Genomic DNA, 20,864 nt, shown 5'->3' with positions numbered 1-20,864 from the left:
TCCCGGTTAGTACCAGGGCCCGTCAGATGGTAAGTATAGCGATATTTTTTAGTTTAATTCTTTATTTTACACTTAAATCTGAATTCCGATACCAATTCCCGATATCTTAAACATATCGGGAATCGGTATCGGAATTCCGATTCCAGATTCAGAAGATCGCCGACTTCATGGCCGACCCCACACAGGGGTCGGGTCGGGTTTCATGAAACCCAACTTTGCCAAAAGTCGGCGACTTCTGAAAATTGCCGACCCGTTTCGCTCAACCCTACTGGTTAGTATACAGGGGACCCCAGTAAAAAAAAGAAATTAGGGTCCGCCTATGAATTTTAATCAGCTGTGGGCTGATATTTACAGCCTGGGTAGAGGTAAGGAATATTGGCCCCTTCCCAGGCTAAGAACATGAGCTCTCAGCTGCCACAAAATGGTGCATCCATAAGATCTTGGCCCCTTCCCAGGCTATTAATATCAGCCCACAGCTGTCTGTTTAGCCTTTGCTGGTTAGAATTTATAGGGGGACCCAAAGTCATTTTTTTCTGGGGTCCACTATTAACTAAATATTAAAGGCTAAGCAACACAGCTGTGAGCTGTAATTAATAACCCAGGAAACCTTTTGGGATATTGTCCCATTTCCCAGATTATTAACATCCGACCCCAGAGGCAGGACTTACCGCTGACATTTTTTTAAATGTTCTATTTATTTTACCAATGATGTACACAATGGGTGCTGAATACAATTCCCATCATTATAGCCTGGTCACACTGATCTCAGGGAGACCAGGCAAAAATGGTGAGAGCTGCCTTCAGCACATGATGCCTGGGAACAGCGTCAACTGTACCACTTTTTCCCAAGTGCCGGTATGTGTCATACTGATGCGGCACACGGATGGCACACAGATACGACAAGTATGCCACACATATGCCACATGTATGAAATACACAAACTCACAAACTCATAGACACAGCTCCAGTACTGTTTTATCCAGTACTGGAAATATCATAACATGTGAAAGGGCCAAAGAAAAATGAAAGGTCACATTTTAATATCTAAATACCTGATCAGTATTGCAGGGAGGCGTGTCCGCGTTTGCAGAATCATTTACAGATGTAAAATTATCGGTGTCTATGAGATTCTCTGTGGGGACGTTCTGCACTGGTTTCAGATAAGCGATTTCATTCTGCTTGGAGTCCAGAGTCACACACACATCATATGAGAATGGGAAAGGTAAACTGGTATCACTGATCTCAGAGGGACATCCCAGGGTGAACTGAGGATACACGTTTCTACTGTATGCCCCATATGTAGTCGGGGTGTTGTCTTTTCGGCATTTGTAGATGACTGTGATGATAACGGTTATAATAAATAGACAAGAAATCAGAGCTATGGATATGACTAGATAGAAAGTTACAGGAGATTTAGTATCTGAATTAGCTGGTTGTCTTCTTATTTCTGGAACAACTTGTTGAAAATTTTCAGCCACAACTAAACTCAAAGTGACTGTAGATGACAAAGATGGGGCTCCATTATCCTTCACTAGAACCACAAGTTTTTGCCTTAAATTATCTGCATCTTGTAGATCTCTCACAATCTTTATTTCTCCAGTATATTGGCCAATTCCAAATAATGAAGGATCGGGAACTTGCAGTAAGTGATAGGAGAGCCAGGCGTTGTGTCCAGAGTCAGCATCCACTGCAATCACTTTGGTGACTAGATAACCTTTCTCAGCAGAGTGAGGAATAAACTCAAATAATGCTGATCCCTCAGTGTCTGGTGATGGGTAGAGGATCTTCGGAGCATTATCATTCTTATCAATGATACATATCCTCACTGTGACATTGCTACTTAAAGGAGGAGATCCACTGTCTTTGGCCATCACCTGGAACTGAAATTCCCTCAACTGTTCATAGTCAAATGATCTTTGGGCGAAGAGAACTCCGGTCATTGAGTTGATGGAGATATAAGATGACACAGGAATATTATCTATGTTGCTGTTTATAATGCTAAAAGTAATTTTCCCATTCTCATCTTGATCAAGATCTGAAGCAAGAATATTTTGTATTGATGCCCCAGGCTGATTATTTTCTATGATATAGACAATATAGGTAATTTTCTCAAAAATTGGAACATTGTCATTCACATCTGAAATAGTCAGTGAAATGGTTTTATTGGTGGACAGAGGAGGAGATCCTTTATCCGTACAGTAAATTGTAATATTATATAGAGAATTCCTCTCTCGGTCCATGCTAGACGCAGTTACAAGTTTATAGTAGTTACTGGATGATGGTAACAGTTGAAAATCCTTCATGTCTGAGATCTGACAAACAACTTCACCATTTAGCCCAGAATCCAGATCATGCATATTAATTATTGCTATGACAGTACCAGGTGGAGAATCTTCTAGAATGGTTGTTGCCAGAGTGGTGATTGTTATATCTGGAGCATTATCATTCACATCTATCACTTGTATTGACACCTTACAATGCGTCACAAGACCTCCGCCATCTTTAGCTTCAATGGTCATTTCATAACTATCTGATGCTTCATAGTCTAAAGTTCCAATTAAGATTACGTCACCGTTTAAGGAATTTAAAGAAAATATTTGATTTGCATTTTTAGGGATATGGCTAAAGGAGTATGTTATTAGACCATATGCACCTTCATCTGCATCTGTTGCATTTAAATGGACCACTAAAAAACCAATAGGAGCATTCTCGGGTAATTTTATCTGGTAGGTGTCTTTCATAAATACTGGAAAGTTGTCATTCACATCTTGCACTGTGATCTTAATTATGGCAGTGCCAGTTTTAGGAGGTTTGCCTCCATCAGACGCAATTATAATTAAATCATATGAACTCTGCTTTTCTCTGTCCAATGATTTTTCTAGGATAATGTCTGGATGCGTGATTCCATCCTTAGTTATTCTTTCTCCAAGACTAAACCATTCATTGCTAGTAAGTGTATAAGTTTGTATAGAATTTGCACCAAGATCTGGATCATCAGCATTTCCTAATGGAAAATGAACTCCAGGAACAGAAGACTCACTGATGTCTATATCAAAATAATTCTTAGAAAATGTTGGGGAGTTATCATTCACATCCTGGATCTCTATTGTGATTGTGTAAAATGTCAGAGGATTTTCAACCACAGCTTCCAGATTTAAAAAACAGCTAAGTTTAGCCCCACATAATGCTTCTCTGTCAATCCTATCTGATACAATTAGGTCTCCATTTTCCAAATGAATGCTGAAATATTGCTTTGTAACATGAGAAACAATTTGGAATTTCCTAAACGTGAGTTCCTTCTCATTTAATCCAAGGTCTTTTGCCACATTCCCTACTACTGATCCCTTTTTAAGCTCTTCGGGTATCGAGTATTGTAATTGGCCTGAGATAGTACGGAAGAAAAATGAAGATAAATAGAATACTTGCCATATCACTGTCCATTGTTTCCCTCTGTGTCTTGTGCTGTGTTTCATAGTTAGAAATACAAGGTCAAAAAATCCGAAAAAAGAATCATAAAATTCCAGAGGATTCTTGAGGAAAGAGTACAGCAAATTGCAGCATGGACTAAAGAATAAATGCAAGGTTTTCCAGAGATCTGTGCTGTGAAGCTGCATTAGCTCTGCTGTTAAGTTACAATATAAAATACTACAGTCTATTGGCGGCACTCAGAGTTCAATTTGAGGTACTGCAAGAAACTGGATGAAAGCTTGTTTTGCTATAATAAGTATAGATACCATTTCTGTATTGACTGTTTTACTTTTATATTTTTTTTAAACTTTTGCACTTATAATTATAATTTTCTATTTTTACTATCATCATAAAATAAACGTCTAAGCTTTAGTTTTCAATTTGTAATCTGTTGAAAGTAGTGGTCCACTACTTTTACATTGATGCCTTATTCTTAAGATAATGCATCAATCTCTGATCGGCTAGGGTCCAGCACTTGGCACCCCCATCAATCAGCTATTATTGGTGTCTACAGCGCAAGCCAGCTGGAAGTATTTACTTGCGGAGCTTGGCCGTAAGTAGTGTAGCATAGTGATAATTATTATTATTAGTGATTTTTTTATTATTGCTTTATTACTTTATCATATAGCAATAAAATGCATTAACTAAAAATGTGTCTTCTTGCTAGCATATTTTTTAAAGAAAATTTTCTAGAGAGATGCTTCAAAAAAGAAACTAGTAAATGAGTCACCAAATTCTAATTATTAGATTAATTCTAATGATTGATAGTGTTGAGCGATACCTTCCGATACTTGAATACCGATACCGATACCGATACCCGATACCAATACAAGTCAATGGGACACAAGTATCGGAAGCTATCCTGGATGGTTCCCAGGGTCTGAAGGAGAGCAAACTCTCCTTCAGGCCCTGGGATCCATATTCATGTAAAAAATGAAGAATAAAAATAAAAAATATGGATATACTCACCCCTCCGGCGGACCCTGGACCTAGCGGTGTTAACCGGCAGCCTCCGTTCCTAAGAATGAGCGAGTGAAGGACCTTCGATAACGTGGCGGCTTGTGATTGGTCGCGTGACCGCTCACGTGACCAATCACAAGACCGTGACGTCATCGCAGGTCCTTCACTCGCTCATTCTTAGGAACGGAGGCTGCCAGTTGCAGCGGTTACAACCAGGGCGCGTCAGAGGGTGAGTATATCCCTATTTTTTATTTTTATTCTTTATTTTACACATGAATATGCATTCCGATCCCGATTCCCGATATCGCAAAAGTATCGGAACTCGGTATCGGAATTCCGATACCGCAAATATCGGCCGATACCCGATACTTGCGGTATCGGAATGCTCAACACTAATGATTGATCATTTCCATATTTTTTTTTTTAATTGCTATTTTCTTCTACTTCATTTTGCTTTTAGAATTGTTACTTTTGTATATTTCATAACTTGAAGTAGCCTGTTTCAAGTTTTAATCTTTACAAATCATGGCCAAAAGTATTGGCACCATTGAAAATGTTCCAGAAAATGAAGTATTTCTCACAGAAAAGTATTCGAATTACACAGGAGGACCCCACTACTGACGCAGAGACATAAAAAAGCTACACTGCAGTTTGCCACAATGTGCGTGAATAAGCTAAAATCCTTTTGGGAAAGCATATTGTGGTGGACAGATAAGTCCAAGATAAAGCTTTTAGGTAAAGTACATCATTCTACTGCTAATCGAAAACTAAATGAGGTCTACAAAGATAAGAACACAGTACCTACAGTCAAATATTGTGGGGGTTTAAAGATGTTTGGGGGTTGTTTTGCTGCCTCTGGCCTTGGGTGCCTTGACAGTGTGCACGGCATCAAGAAATCTGAAGATTATACATGGATTTTGGGTTCAAATGTAGTGCTCAGTGTCAGAAAGCTTGGTTTGCATCCTAGGTCATGGGTTTTCCAGCAGGACAATGACCACATACATACTTCAAGAAGCACCTAGAAATGGATGGAAACAAATCACTGGAGAGTTCTGAAGTGGTCAGCAATTAGACTGGATCTAAATCCCATTGAACACATGTAGAGAGATCCTAATATTGCTGTTGGGAGAAGGCACCCTTCAAATATGAGAGACCTGGAGCAGTTTACAAAAGAAGAGGGGTCCAAAATTCCAGTGGAGAGATGTAAGAAGCTTGTTGATGCTTATAAGAAGCGATAGATTGAAGCTATTTATTCCAACGGGTGTGCAACAAAATATTAAGTTAATGATGCCAATAATTTGTCCAGCCCTAATGCGACTATATACAGCATGTAATATTAATTATCCAAACATCCATTTTCAGTAAGCCAGGAGGCACAGACTTATCTTTATGCTGACTTTTGAAGCTATGTATTTCTTTTTTGCTTAATTAAGAAACACAGACTATTGTTCACACCAGGCTGAAAGTGACTCTGGAGTTGCTGTTTACTGCAAGCTTATTGTCTTCTATCTTTGAGAGAAAGAGACATAGGATAATTGGACAATACATGTTTGATAATATATTGATTGGGACCCTGTGGCTTGTTGACTTGAAAACAGAGGATTAAAAACTATGTAAATGTATTAAATACTTAAACAATGCAAGTTAATCTCATCACACCTTCCTCTTGACCTTGGATTATGGCTTGAAGGACAACAGTTGTGAACTATATAAGGTGGAGGTGCCTCTGTAACAGAGATTTGAATATCCAGAGACTCCTTATAAAACCACAGCCAGGAACACGTTACAAAACAGAAGACAGAACATCATGGTTGAATCACAAGGGACACAGATTTGACATTCTACAGTATGCCAGCTTAGGGGACCACGGCCCCGGCTGAAAGAATACAGTTTTGCTACATTGACCATCACTGAACGCATGGATACATTTGGAGAAGTCAGGATTTTGACCCACCAGTCACCTGAGTACCATGGATACACTTGGGGAATCCAGGATTGGGACCCACTGGTCACCTGGCTCCATGGAGATGTTTGGAGAAAGCAGGTTGTGACCCTCTAGTCACCTGGCCTTGTACCTCAATCAACTGTCAGCTTGTTGTTACCTTCTCTCTTTGCGTGCCACAGGTGGGGGTAGTCAGACCTGGAAGTTGCACCTGCTTTAATCCCTGTGAGTCAGAGGAAAGGGAGAGACTTTGTAATTTTGCACCATGTTAGGTATTTTGTTGGGACTATTCTATGTGTTATTTTCTGTTCATGGTTCAATAAAATATTGCCACACTGTCTTACCCTCAACCTTTGTCTGAGTAGTACTATGCCCATGGTAAAAAGAGAGTGGACATGCAGTGGGATGATCCCAGGTCCATGTGGTCTTGAGCCAGCAAACAAGAGCACCCGCTGACCCCCATGTCTCCACACCATGTTTGGGGGTTTTGTACAAAATGATGTCCAATTTGCCTTTTGTCTGAGTTTTTTTGTGTTTTTCCAATTCACACAAAGGAAATAAACATGTGTGTAACAAAACACGTGTAATTGCAATAATTTTCTGTGAGAAATACTTCATTTTCTGGAACAATTTCAAGGGTGCCAACACTTTCAGCCATGACTGTATAAATATGATGAATATTATTATTACTATTATTATCATTATTACTGTTTTCATTATTTATTTATTAATTTGTCTTATATAAATACAAGATCACATCTATCGTTTAAACAGGTTATCTGAGACTATTTTATTTTTTTCTCATGAGGCAAAGAACTGACAGGCCTATTCTGCCTGCTGATGGCTTAGAGCAGTCACAGATAGTGTTGAGCGATACCGTCCGATACTTGAAAGTATCGGTATCGGAAAGTATCGGCCGATACCGGCAAAGTATCGGATCTAATCCGATACCGATACCCGATACCAATACAAGTCAATGGGACTCAAGTATCAGAAGGTATCCCTGATGGTTCCCAGGGTCTGAAGGAGAGGAAACTCTCCTTCAGGCCCTGGGAACCATATTAATGTGTAAAATAAAGAATTAAAATAAAAAATATTGATATACTCACCTCTCCGACGCAGCCTGGACATCACCGCTGGTAACCGGCAGCCTTCTTTGTTTAAAATGAGCGCGTTCAGTACCTTCCATGACGTCACGGCTTCTGATTGGTTGCGTGCCGCTCATGTGACTGCCACGCGACCAATCAGAAGCCATGACATCATCCCTCAGGTCCTAAATTCCTAATTCTAGGAATTTAGGACCTGAGAATTACATCACGGCTTGTGATTGGTCGCGTGGCGGTCACATGGGCAGCCGCGGCCAATCACAAGCCGTGACATCATCTAAGGCCCTGAACGCGCTCATTCTTAGGAAGGAAGGCTGCCGGAAAGAAGCCGAGGGTGAGTATATTCCTATTAGGTATATACTCACCCTCGGACGCGCCCTGCTTCTTTCCGGCAGCCTTCCTTCTTAAGAATGAGCGCGTTCAGGGCCTTAGATGATGTCACGGCTTGTGATTGGTCGCGGCCGCCCATGTGACCGCCACGCGACCAATCACAAGCCGTGACGTAATTCTCAGGTCCTAAATTCCTAGATTTGGGAATTTAGGACCTGAGGGATGACGTCACGGCTTGTGATTGGTCGCGTGGTGGTCACATGAGCGGCACGCGACCAATCAGAAGCCATGACGTCATGGAAGGTACTGAACGCGCTCATTTTAAACAAAGCAGGCTGCCGGTTACCAGCGGTGATGTCCAGGCTGCGTCGGAGAGGTGAGTATGTCAATATTTTTTATTTTAATTATTTATTTTACACATTAATATGGCCCCGATACCGATTCCCGATACAACAAAAGTATCGGATCTCGGTATCAGAATTCCGATACGGCAAGTATCGGCCGATACCCGATACTTGCGGTATCGGAATGCTCAACACTAGTCACAGATCATTCCTTCTGGCTACTCTGCTGCTTCATTTCTGTACGGCCTGCCGGGGGGTCTGTGCGGCCTCTCCGGGGGGTCTGTGTGGCCTCTCCGGGGTCTGTGTGGCCTCTCCGGGGTCTGTGCGGCTTGCCGGGGGGTCTGTACGGCCTGCTGGGGGTCTGTGCAGCTTGCTGGGGGGTCTGTACGGCCTGCCGGGGGGTCTGTGCGGCTTGCCAGGGGGTCTGTGTGGCCTCTCCGGGGTCTGTACGGCTTGCCGGGGGGTCTGTGCGGCCTCTCTGGGGTCTGTGCGGCTTGACGGGGGGTCTGTACGGCCTTCCGGGGGTCTTTGTGTCTGTGCAGACATTGTCCCATGGGACTATAAGTCCCATCGGGCTATGCCTGCTACAATGACAGTGATTGACACATTAGCCAATGATGGGACAGTAGTAGTCCCATCATCCTGCTAATGTGTTGAATGTAAAAAAAAAATACTCCATACATGCTACATACATGCTACATACTGTACATGCTAGATGCATGCTACATACATACATTCTACATACATGCTACATACTACATACATACATACATGCTACATACATGCTACATGCTACATACATGCTACATACATGCTACATACATGCTACATGCTTCATACATACTACATACATGCTACACACATACTACATACATACTGCATGCATACTACATACATACATACTACATACATACTACATACAGTACATTCATACATTACATACATATAGACATACAGTACATTAAACATAGATTACATACTCACCATTACTTGTCATTTTGATCCCCGAAGCCAGTGTCAACCTGTAAAAAATATGAAAAAAACAAACAACCAATATACTCCCTGTCTGCAGTAATCCACAAGTATCCCACGACAATCTCCCGTGGAGAACGGCAGCAACAGCTCCCCAGGAACATAATGACGGGAGGAAGGTATTCCTCCGCCGCTGTTAAAAAAAGTCCCTACTCTGAGTTATGGCATTGCTGTATGAGAAATTTTCCCAGGCAGCAATTGCCATAAAGTAAGACGTTAAACTATAGTAACCTCAGTGATGCACTGCAGGAGCCATTGTCTCCTGTCAGTGTGTCACTGAGGGTCCTATAGAGCAGTGACATCACCAGATGTCACTGTTCTATAGGGGAGATCGTCATGGGACACTCATTATTAATTGGACTATGGTGGACAGGTAGTATACGGTTTATATTTTACATTTTTTGCAGGCGCTGAAGTATGGTAAGTATGGTGAAATGAAGAATATTAAAATACTTTTTCCTAATGTGTGTGTGTTTTATTAACCCTTTCTTACTATTGGATTAATAATGGATAGGCGTCTTATTGATGCCTCTCCGTTATTAACCCGGCTTAATGTCACCTTACAATAGCAAGGTGACATTAACCCCTCATTACCCCATATCCCACCGCTACACGGGAGTGGGAAGAGAGGGGCTAAGTGCCGGAATTGGCGCATCCTACAGATGCGCCATTTCCGGGGCGGCTGCGGACTGGTATTTGTAGCCGGGGGGCCAATATCCATGGCCCCTCTCTAGGCTATGAATATCATCCTGCAGCTGTCTGTGTAGCCTTTCTGGCTATAAAATATAGGGGGACCCCACGTCATTTTTGGGGGTCCCCCTACTTTAATAGTCAGTAAAGGCTACGCAGACAGCTGCGGGCTGATATTCATAGCAGGCTACAAATATTGGACCCCGGCCGTGGGCTTTCCCCCTCTGGCGCAGAAAATTGCGCAGGAGCCCACGCCATTTTTTCTGTTTTTTTTTTTTTTTTAATTCAATGCTCATAAGGCCTCTTTCAAACTTGCATCGGTACGGATCCATCGCTATCCGACGTACCAACACATGTTGTGAAATTTGTAACAAGTATATACCAACAGAGTACACAGCATCAGTAACAAGTATATGCCAACAGATACAACAGTATCAGTAACAAGTATATACAGAGTACACAACATCAGTAACAAGTATATACCAACAGAGTACACAGCATCAGTAACAAGTATACACAAACAGAGTACACAGCATCAGTAACAAGTATACACAAACAGAGTACACAGCATCAGTAACAAGTATACACAGAGCACACAGTATCAGTAACAAGTGTATACCAACAGAGTACACAGTATCAGTAACAAGTATATAACAGAGTACACAGTATTTTTTATGGATCTCTTTCATAATTTCTTACAATTTTTTCCGACAAAGTTAGTTCAATCTATGCTACAGTATGTAAACAGCTTTCATAAATAAGCCTAGACAACTGCTGAACTAATTTACCTGGTTTCTAAATGTTCTGCTACCATATTTTTAAACAATGTTACTATAATAGTTGACTATAATTTATTAAAGGGAACCTGTGTTATAAAAAAAAGCCATTATCCTTCAGATATTGGGATAATCTGCAGGTTAATATCTTTCTGAAGAATATGCGTCCACTGCAATGAAAGCCCAGCTATCTGGAAGGAATTTATATTTATTCCTGCCCACAGTCTCTGGCTTTCAGTCATAGAGGCATGGCTTCAGTCACTTTTCAGTATACAGTGAGCGGCAGCTGTAACCACACCTTGGGAATGAGTAGCAGTCTGATCTGTATTGAAAAAATGCTGAAATGGCTGTCAGTAAGTGCCAGGGCGTGGTTACAGCTGCCTCTCACTGTATACTGAGAGGTGAGTAAAGTTGCAAAGAACAGGCATTTATGAGTGAAAGCTGGAGGCTGCAAAGGGAAAAAAAATAATTTCCTTCCTGCAGCCAGGCTTTCAGTGCAGTAGCTGAATAGCTTTAAAACAATGTTAACTTGCAGATTAAACCATATATCTGCAGGTTAGTAGCATTTTTTTAAATGACAGGTTCCCTTTAAGCAAACTTTTTCAAATAGATAGCATTTATGTAAGTAATAGAGGATAAAATAGTGTAAAATTGCAATAAAAATAACATTTTTTTAACACCTTGTCCTACACAAAGAAACACATTTTTGGCAGAAAACTTACAGATATTTAGAACAACAACATGATTGAGACAAGCTGTTAGGGCTGGCGGAATGCACCAAATAAATATAAAGATAGTAAAAGGTGCGTTTGCAGCCCAGGGTCCACCATGCAGATATTGAACCTGCTGCTAGGTATTGCCGGCACGATATGGCAGTACTAGGCCAGAATAAACATGGGTTCCGTCACCCAGTATGAACTGATGCGAACTGTGTTGCTTCACAGAGTCACAGGGAAACTAAGAAAACGCTGTGCTGTGTTATCAGTCACAGGATGCAGCAGATGGATACTAGTGGGATCCCTGCAATTCACCCCCACTATGCTGGTGATTTATCTCACTCTGACCCTTGTTGGCTTTTGAGCCCACGCCTGAGGATGCCCTGAGACAGATGTTGAGATCAAGCGGGAGTTCCCACCCTACACTGACCGATTGTCAGTACTAATTAAAGATTACTGCACAGAGTGAGTACAGCGCCGCTCTGGCAGACGCCACCCTAACTAGGGCTTGGAAAGCACTCTAATTGCACACGGCGCTGCACTGGCGGTCGCTGCTGGTTTGACACAGTAAGTATCATGCTCTTGTTTTAAGGATAGCACTGTCAGTCGCTAGGTAGCTCCAACATTCGCGAGCATTCAACAACTCTAGGAATGGGAATGATTAAGGAGCAATCACCAGAACAGGGACACATCCACACACACACAATAACAGGTTTATACTAGCGCATGGCCGCACGGCCATGCATACTTTTATAGCGGAAGCTCTCCGGGACCCTCCTAGTGGTCCAATAGGAGCTGCTACAGGACCTGATCATGTGACCCCCGACCTACAATGGGAGGTTGTCCCTTGGGCATGCTCAGAAGAAGAAAAGCAGGACTTAGTCGCAGGAGCTCCGGCACGCCGCTGATCAGTACTGGTTACGATGGCTGAGCCTGGAAGGACAGCAGTAACCAGCTGCACAGTATCCGCTTGAGCCAGACACTGGGACCAACGTCTCTGCTGAGCAGGCTCCACTGCAGCTGGAGGAGAATGGGAAACCGCAGCGGAGATGATTTGAGATTCCCCCTGTGCAGCGATGGGAACTTGACACCTAGCACAAGCCTTTTTTAAAAAATACTTTGAGCAATATAATGTATATACTAAAGAAAGTTGATTTAAAAAAAATTAAATATTAATTGTCATAATGTTGTATGGACTATATAGATGAGGTTCCCTGCTTATAAATACTTATTAGGTGGAGCAGATGGCAACAGTGTACATGGCTCCTGCACTTACTAGCTCCTGCTAAAATACAAATCAGCACCCATTGATGTATGTAGGGGTCCTGGAGCAATCTTTGGACCCTCATCTCCAAATCTATAAGGCTACTCCCAGCATACACTCAGCAAGCACACAGCTGGCATAACTTATTAGAGTACCTTCTAACTCCTAAGCGTATATTACAGTATTATTAAAGGGGTGGTACATTTCCTAAAATATTTTTAATACATATCTGTTTTACACTCTAAGCATGTTTGTAATGTTTTACATTTTAATGTACCCTACTCTTCTCTTTATACCATCTAATCACTAATTTGTTTTTCTACTTCACTTCCTGTGATGTTTCATTTAATAGTATTCTCAAGCAAGGCGTCTTCAGAAGGCTGGGGCTGCACTCACTTCCTCACAGCGTCTATCAAAACCCAGAAACTCATCAGGTGTTGACACTGCAGTCAATTACCACAGTTTATTTTATTGCCACAGTCTAAAAATGTCCTACATTCAAGGTGCTGATTGATAGCAGCTGTGTGAAATGTGGCCTCTTTTTCTCAGAAGAGGCAATTTGCATAGATATTTGTGAGACATTTTAGATATCGGACCACCCATTTAAGCACATTATAGAACCACCTCGTTTCACAATATACAATTAACTAACTACACCTTGTATACTTTAAGACAATACCCTTAACTTCTGGTACGGAATGTAGGTACAATTTAAAATTTTAATGCTTAATTACCTGATCAGTGTTGATAGGGAAATCAGTGTGTGCAGAATCATTCACAGTTATAGAATTATCGGTGTCTATGAGATTCTCTGTGGGGACGTTCTGCACTGGTTTCAGATAAGCGATTTCATTCTGCTTGGAGTCCAGAGTCACACACACATCATATGAGAATGGGAAAGGTAAACTGGTATCACTGATCTCAGAAGGACATCCCAGGGTGAACTGAGGATACACGTTTCTACTGTATGCTCCATATGTAGTCGGGGTGTTGTCTTTTCTGCATTTGTAGATGACTGTGATGATAACGGTTATAATGAATAGACAAGAAATCAGAGCTATGGATATGACTAGATAGAAAGTTACAGGAGATTTAGTATCTGAATTGGTCGGTTGTCTTCTTATTTCTGGCACAACTTGTTGAAAATTTTCAGCCACAACTAAACTCAAAGTGACTGTAGATGATAAAGATGGGGCTCCATTATCCTTCACCAGGACCACAAGTTTTTGCCTCAAGTTATCTGCATCTTGAAGATCTCTCACAATCTTTACTTCCCCAGTATATTGGCCAATTCCAAATAATGAAGGATCAGGAACTTGTAGTAAGTGATAGGAGAGCCAGGCGTTGTGTCCAGAGTCAGCGTCCACTGCAATCACTTTGGTGACTAGATAACCTTTCTCAGCAGAGTGAGGAATAAACTCAAATAATGCTGATCCCTCAGTGTCTGGTGATGGGTAGAGGATCTTCGGAGCATTATCATTCTTATCAATGATACATATCCTCACTGTGACATTACTACTTAGAGGAGGAGATCCACTGTCTTTAGCCATCACCTGGAACTGAAATTCCCGCAACTGTTCATAGTCAAATGATCTCTGGGCGAAGAGAACTCCGGTCATTGAGTTAATGGAGATATAAGATGACACAGGAATATTATCTATGTTGCTGTTCAGAATTCTGTAACTAATTTTCCCATTCTCATCTAGATCAGTATCTGAAGCAAAAATGTTTTGTATTGATGTCCCAGGCTGATTATTTTCCATAATGTAGACAACATAGCTTATTTTCTCAAAAATTGGAGCGTTGTCATTCACATCTGAAATAGTCAGTGGAATGGTTTTGTTGGTGGACAGAGGAGGAGATCCTTTATCCGTACAGTAAATTGTAACATTATATAGAGAATTCCTCTCTCGGTCCATGCTAGATGCAGTTACAAGTTTATAGTAGTTACTGGATGATGGGAGCAGTTGAAAGTCTTGAATATCCGAAATGGAACATACAACTTCACCATTCACCCCAGAGTCCAGATCATGCATATTAATTATTGCTATGACAGTACCAGGTGGAGAATCTTCTGGAACTGATGTTGCCAGAGTGGTAACTGTTATATCTGGAGCATTATCATTCACATCGATCACTTCTATTGACACCTTGCAATTTGTAACATGACCGCCACCATCTTTAGCTTCAACCGTCAATTCATAACTATCTGATGCTTCATAGTCTAAAGTTCCAATTATTATAATATCTCCTTTTAACGAGCCAATAGAAAATATTTGATCTGCATTTTTAGGTATATGACTAAAAGAATAGGATACTAAGCCATTTGTACCTTCATCGTCATCAGTTGCATTTAAATGGACAACTAGAAATCCAACAGGTGCGTTCTCGGGTAATCTTATCTTATACTTGTCTTTCATAAATGCTGGAAAGTTGTCATTCACATCTTGTATTGTGATCTTAATTATGGCAGTGCCAGTTTTAGGAGGTTTACCCCCATCAGATGCAGATAACAAGAACTCATAGAAACTCTGCTTTTCTCTATCTAATGCTTTTTCTAGGATAATTTCTGGATATTTAATTCCATCATTGGTGGTTCTTTCTCTGAGAGTAAAGTATTCATTGCTTGTTAGTGTATACCTCTGTATTGAATTGGTGGATAGATCTGGATCATCTGCATTTCCAATTGAAAAATATACTCCAGGCAGTGCAGACTCACTGATGCCTATATCAAAATGTTTCTTAGAAAATGTAGGTACATTGTCATTCATGTCCTGGATCTCTATTGTGATTGTGTAAAAAGTTAAAGGATTTTCAATCACAGCTTCTAGGTGTAATAAGCAGCTCAGTTTAGATCCACATAATGCTTCTCTATCAATTCTATCAGATACAATTAAATCTCCATTTTCCAGATGAATACTGAAATATTGCTTTGTTACATGAGAAACAATTTGGAATTTTCTAAATGCAAGTTCCTTAGCATTTAATCCGAGGTCTTTTGCCACGTTCCCGACTACAGATCCCCTTTTGAGCTCTTCAGGTATTGAGTATTGTAATTGGCCTGAGATATTCTTAATGAAAAATGAACAAAAATAGAACAGTACTTGCCATGTCTTTGTCCATTGTGTCCTTCTGAGTCTTGTATCTTCTTTCATTGTTAGATATTTGACTAAAAGAATAGAATTATAAATTAAATTCCAGAGGATTCTTTAGTACCAGGTAAGAGTAAAGCAGATTGTAGAATGCGCTAAAGAAATAATGCAAGATTTTCTGGAAACCTGCATCAGCTCTGATAGTCAGGTACAATATAAAATACTATAGTCTTATGGTGGCACTCAGAGTTCAAATTGAGGTACTGCAAGTAACTGGATGAAAGCTTGTTCTAGTACAAAAATTAAAATACAGAAACAAGTAGCGTGTTTTTGTTTTAAAATATTATTGTATTTGGCATGAATCATTATTATTTTCACAATCAATATTGATTGCTGTAAACGGCCAGCACCTTAAAGTATTTTAAATTTATCTTACAGAAGTTTCATTCTTTTTATTAGAGATATTATTATTACTTAGATTTTTTATAACTATATCAATAAGCACAGATATTTATCTGATCACTAATTTTAAAACATTTATTCTGAAAAGAATGTTTGACAAGAAGTAGTAAACTTAAAGAGGTCTCGCATTCTTAAAGGAATCCTGTCAGGTCCCCCATGCCTCCAACCCAGCAGCATTCACTTATTTATGAGTAAATCCCCTGCCTAACCAGCCCTGTATAACATTTTTCTGTAAAAATTAGGTTTATAAAAAGCATTTATTTTGTCCTCATTTCCTATACTAATTAGGGCTTTAAATAGCTGATGGAGCATTTGTTTCCCCAGACTAATCAGCCCCTTTTCTATTTATCACACCCCTGTGGTCGTGGCAACATAAGTGGCAGGAGCTATTGTCATGCCAGCTCCTGCAAATCTTACGGACGTGCACTGCACAGTTCAGCATTTCAGTTCCGACTTCAGAGGCACACGTGACTAGAAGTTCATAAAATGGCTTCCCTTCATGCAGAGTGCGACACTGAAGCATACATCCAGCTACAGAGCTGCAGTGATGCTGAAAAAATATGTGGGGTGCGTGTGTGAGATTTGCAGGAGCTGGCGATGAACACAGCTCCTGCAAATTATGTTATCACGCCAACAGGAGTGTGATAACATGGAAAGAGGGCTGACTGGTCTATGGCAACTAACGCCCCATCGACTAGTCAAAGCCCTAATTAGCATAGAAAACTGCTTTTTTTCAAACCTTTTTTTTACAGAAAAATGTTATACGGGGCTGGTTATGCCGGGACTTTACTCTTAAATAAGTGAATGCTGCTAGGTTGGAGGGCATGGGGACCTGAGAGGTTCCCTTTACATTAGACAGCATTAAAATAAGCAAGTTTGCAATTGACTTGCTTTTTCTATCTGCAGTCATTCTCCTGCAATGAGAGATTGTAACTTTTATAGTGTATAGCTCATTTACATAAAGCCCATCCTCTAGCTTCTTAGTATCTACATTCCAGGTTAAAAGTTAACTCCCAGCATCTCAGCTCCCTCATTGATTTCTATACAGCTGGTATTTGCTCACCTCCCTCTACCTACCTCCTCTCTTCCTCCCACTCTTGCAACATCATCAGCCCATAGTTTTCTGAGCAGTTATCCTAATCTGGGCTCTCTTCTTTCTGTCAGGAGCTGTGTACTTGTTTTAATATTCTGTTATCTATATGTGTAAATATAGCGATAGCATTGTAGACATAGAACAAATCACTGATAGGTGACATTTGAAACAAATCAAGCCAGACATGTCACGTGAAGCAAGGATGTTCAAGCTACAACTTGCCTACTTTGGACACATCACACAAAAAGAGCAACCATTGAAGAAAGACATCATAATCAGAAGAATAGTAGGAACAAGGCGAAGAGGAAGACCAGCAACCCTATGACTGAATACTACCAAGGTAATGATGGAGAAGACCCAGCTGAACATTTCTAGACTTGCACAAGATCGATCTTCCTGTAGATTGTTCATCCATCAATTTGAAATGGCTCAAGATCAAGCTAAAGGTTGTTAAAAAATAAGCTAAAAATACTTTACTGATGCTTTTGAACTGTTTTGCCATTTAAGGAGGAGAGCCCGCCATGTTGTATACAAGGAAATAATAAGTAACATATAAACACAAGGAATACAGAGCAGGCAAAATTGTTGTAACCATATGAACATGATGGAAAAAAAGAAGTCAAAGAACAATTAAGGAAAGCATGCTGCTATGGATATAAAGGACAAACACGCATACTGAAACAGCAAGAAAAAACCACTAGGGAAATTAGTGCAGAAAGTCCATATAGTAAAAAGGTATAAACTTTGTTAAATATGTAACAAACATGACAAGAGAAACAGACAGTGGTGGGTAAGACAACCTAAAGCCACCATGGACCGTATGGAGACACGGGAACACTCCTCATATGCAACAGTGCAAAATATGCAAAAACATTAACTACACCATATATGTCAAATCAATGTGCGGTAGTGGTATTTACTAAGACATACAGGTGAAAAGATGTTAGCAAAAATATATATATGCAGCGTGTGAATGAATAACCGATCAGATAGGGAACATACCCGGAATGTGACAGAGGAGGGGAAACCAGGAAATAATAAGGCTGTAAGGAGACTGTTGTGAGCTGCTCAGCAGATAACTTGATTAAGAAGTTAGTTTAAAAGAGATAAACTGTTACGGATCAGATTAATATTGGTGAATTATCAGTTCCATTGCTGTAAGCTGCTGTTTTCTTTTTATTAAAAAACGTATTTCCTTAATAGAAAAAGTACCCTATCCTTAAGAAGTAAATGTGTTTTGGCTATATAAAGGAAATGAGCAAGTAAAGCTCTTCTTGCATACAAAGGAAGGGTTTGATAATAGACTTCACTCCATTCAGTGTCTAGAGTTCAACATGATAGCTGTTATATGAAAAGTCATTCAAATATCTAAATCTCTGTCAATTCACAACATTGGTCTTAGTCCCCTCTCTATAGCCCTATTTGACTTCTCATAATGAGAGTCGTCACAGTGTCTGACCATGAAAGGTGACAAGGCAACGATCCAATGATCAGCTGGTATTGTTTAATTACTAGAATGTTCTATTAAATGAACTAGACTAACCTGGCATGGGATGGTTGCCTTAGCAAGTGCCCAGCCAAAGCATTTCCCTAAGACCTGTTCAAACTGCTGTCAGTTCCATATTATTTGGAGGTCCATCTTTCTCTACTCCCATTTCTTGTTTCTACAACTCCTCTCTCAACATGTCTTATTAACCCTGCTATTCTCCTGGTTACCACTATACACTTGTTATCTTCCGGTCATTTTTGACCGGACCTAATAAAGTCTTGATTTTTAGCTAATTTAAGTGTTTTAATTGAATAATTTTTGCAGTATTATATTGTATGTGAACCTGGTTGTTTATAAACAAATGAAAAATGGAAAGAAAAACTTACTTTTTATTTTTTTTGTCAAAACATTTAACATAGCTTTATTGGAATATTTATGCATATTGCACATTTGCACATACACAAATAATGATTCATCCAACTGTAAACTATAACTAATAACAATAAATGTATGTGTAAATCTGCATGGACCAAAAGGACCTAAATAAATTGATAAATAGTAGTAGATGTAATATATAGTCCAAAATGAGATTATAGCTCCTTTAAAGCTCCATAAAATGGCTGGAGATCACTATAAAAGGCTATCGGTCATTTTTGACCAAAGAGTACAAGTGTATAAAAAATTGTGGAGCAAAAAGTAAACATAAAAAAATATATATAAAAATACTGATAGTAAGAACCCCTCAAACAAGGAAAAGTCAATCAACCACAAGTTTCAGAACCGCATCTTGAATTTTTTAAAAAATATTAAAGTTCAAAATCGGTCGTTTTTGACCGAAGACAACAGCAGGGTTAAATCAGTCACTTCGCCCTTATACATACTGCAATGCCTGGTTTAAAACAACAGTATCACTGTGCTTGATTGGCCAGCAAACTCGCCTGACCTTAACCCCATAGAAAATATATGGGGTAATGTCAAGAGGAAGATGAGAGACACCAGACCCAACAATGCAGACGAGCTGAAGGCCGCTATCAAAGCTTCCTGGGCTTCCATAACACCTCAGCAGTGCCCCATACTGATCGCCTCCATGCTACGCCGCATTGATGCAATGATTGATGCAAAAGGAGCCCCGATCAAGTTTTGAGTGCATTTACTGAACATACATTTCAGTATCCAACATTTTGGATTTTAAAATCATTTTTCAAGCTGGTGTTATAAAGTATTCTAATTTACTGAGATAATGACTTTTGGGTTTTCATTGGCTGTAAGCCATAATCATCAACATTCACAGAAATAAACACTTGAAATAGATCACTCTGTTTGTGTTGACTATATAATACATGAGTTTCACTTTTTGCATTGAAGAACTGAAATAAATTAACTTTTTGATGATATTCTAATTTTGTGAGAAGCAGCTGTATATATATTGTTGTTATATGTCACCTTATAGATGTGCTTTATATCAGTATTATAACATATTGTAAAATAAAATACAGGTGCATGCCACTTATAAATCTGGAGCATTTTAGAGCTCCATGCCCAGTTTTCGAGATAGTTTTCAAAACTTTCTAGTAGGACGTAAAGAGCAAATAAATTTGTTACACAGCATGTATGCCACTTTAAAGAACAGATTATGAGTAATGTATATATAAATATATATATTTATATACATATATAAAGAGTACACAGTATTAATACCAAGTGTGGTACCTACAATAGCAATACACAGTAACGGTAGCGGGGTGTAATAAGTTACAACATTAATTGCTGAAAACGTGTACGATACTTATTTTTGTACCACTAATATGTGATATTTCACATACTGCACATTCAACATATTTCACACATCCAGTCCACAGTAATTGAATATTTAAACCTTTTACATGTCTACCCTTTTTTAATATTTATTTTATTTCTCATAGTTAAGTATGCTGTCACAATATCGACTTACGGAAATTATACGTTAGAATTCTATTTATAAAAAATTGGGGAAAAAACTTCAACGCTTAAAGATTCTGATAAATTGTCCTCTGTATGTTCCTTCTGTATAACACTCAGTTATTCTACTGGAAATCATAGATTACTTTCACAATTTCTCAA

General features: G+C 39.6%; 1 protein-coding gene across 5 annotated transcripts in view; it reads right to left on the bottom strand.

The window, feature by feature from the left end:
* LOC143776637 (protocadherin gamma-C5-like) overlaps window positions 1-20,864 on the bottom strand; it is a 671,321-nt gene that overhangs the window by 409,483 nt on the left and 240,974 nt on the right. Inside the window, exon 1 of one of the 5 annotated variants that reach the window (XM_077266251.1) lies at window positions 1,053-3,553. The exons of the other annotated variants lie outside the window; for them this stretch is intronic. Within the exon in view, the coding sequence (XP_077122366.1) occupies window positions 1,053-3,473 (2,421 nt within the window). The 5' untranslated portion in view covers window positions 3,474-3,553. Of the gene's footprint in view, window positions 1-1,052; window positions 3,554-20,864 lie in introns of those variants that run through there. 5 annotated transcript variants of the gene reach the window in all.

This window comes from Ranitomeya variabilis, chromosome 5, assembly GCF_051348905.1.
Source record: "Ranitomeya variabilis isolate aRanVar5 chromosome 5, aRanVar5.hap1, whole genome shotgun sequence".
Lineage (NCBI taxonomy): Eukaryota > Metazoa > Chordata > Amphibia > Anura > Dendrobatidae > Ranitomeya > Ranitomeya variabilis.
Note: the sequence above shows the minus strand (reverse complement) of the source record. Positions and strands in the feature narration are given on the sequence as shown.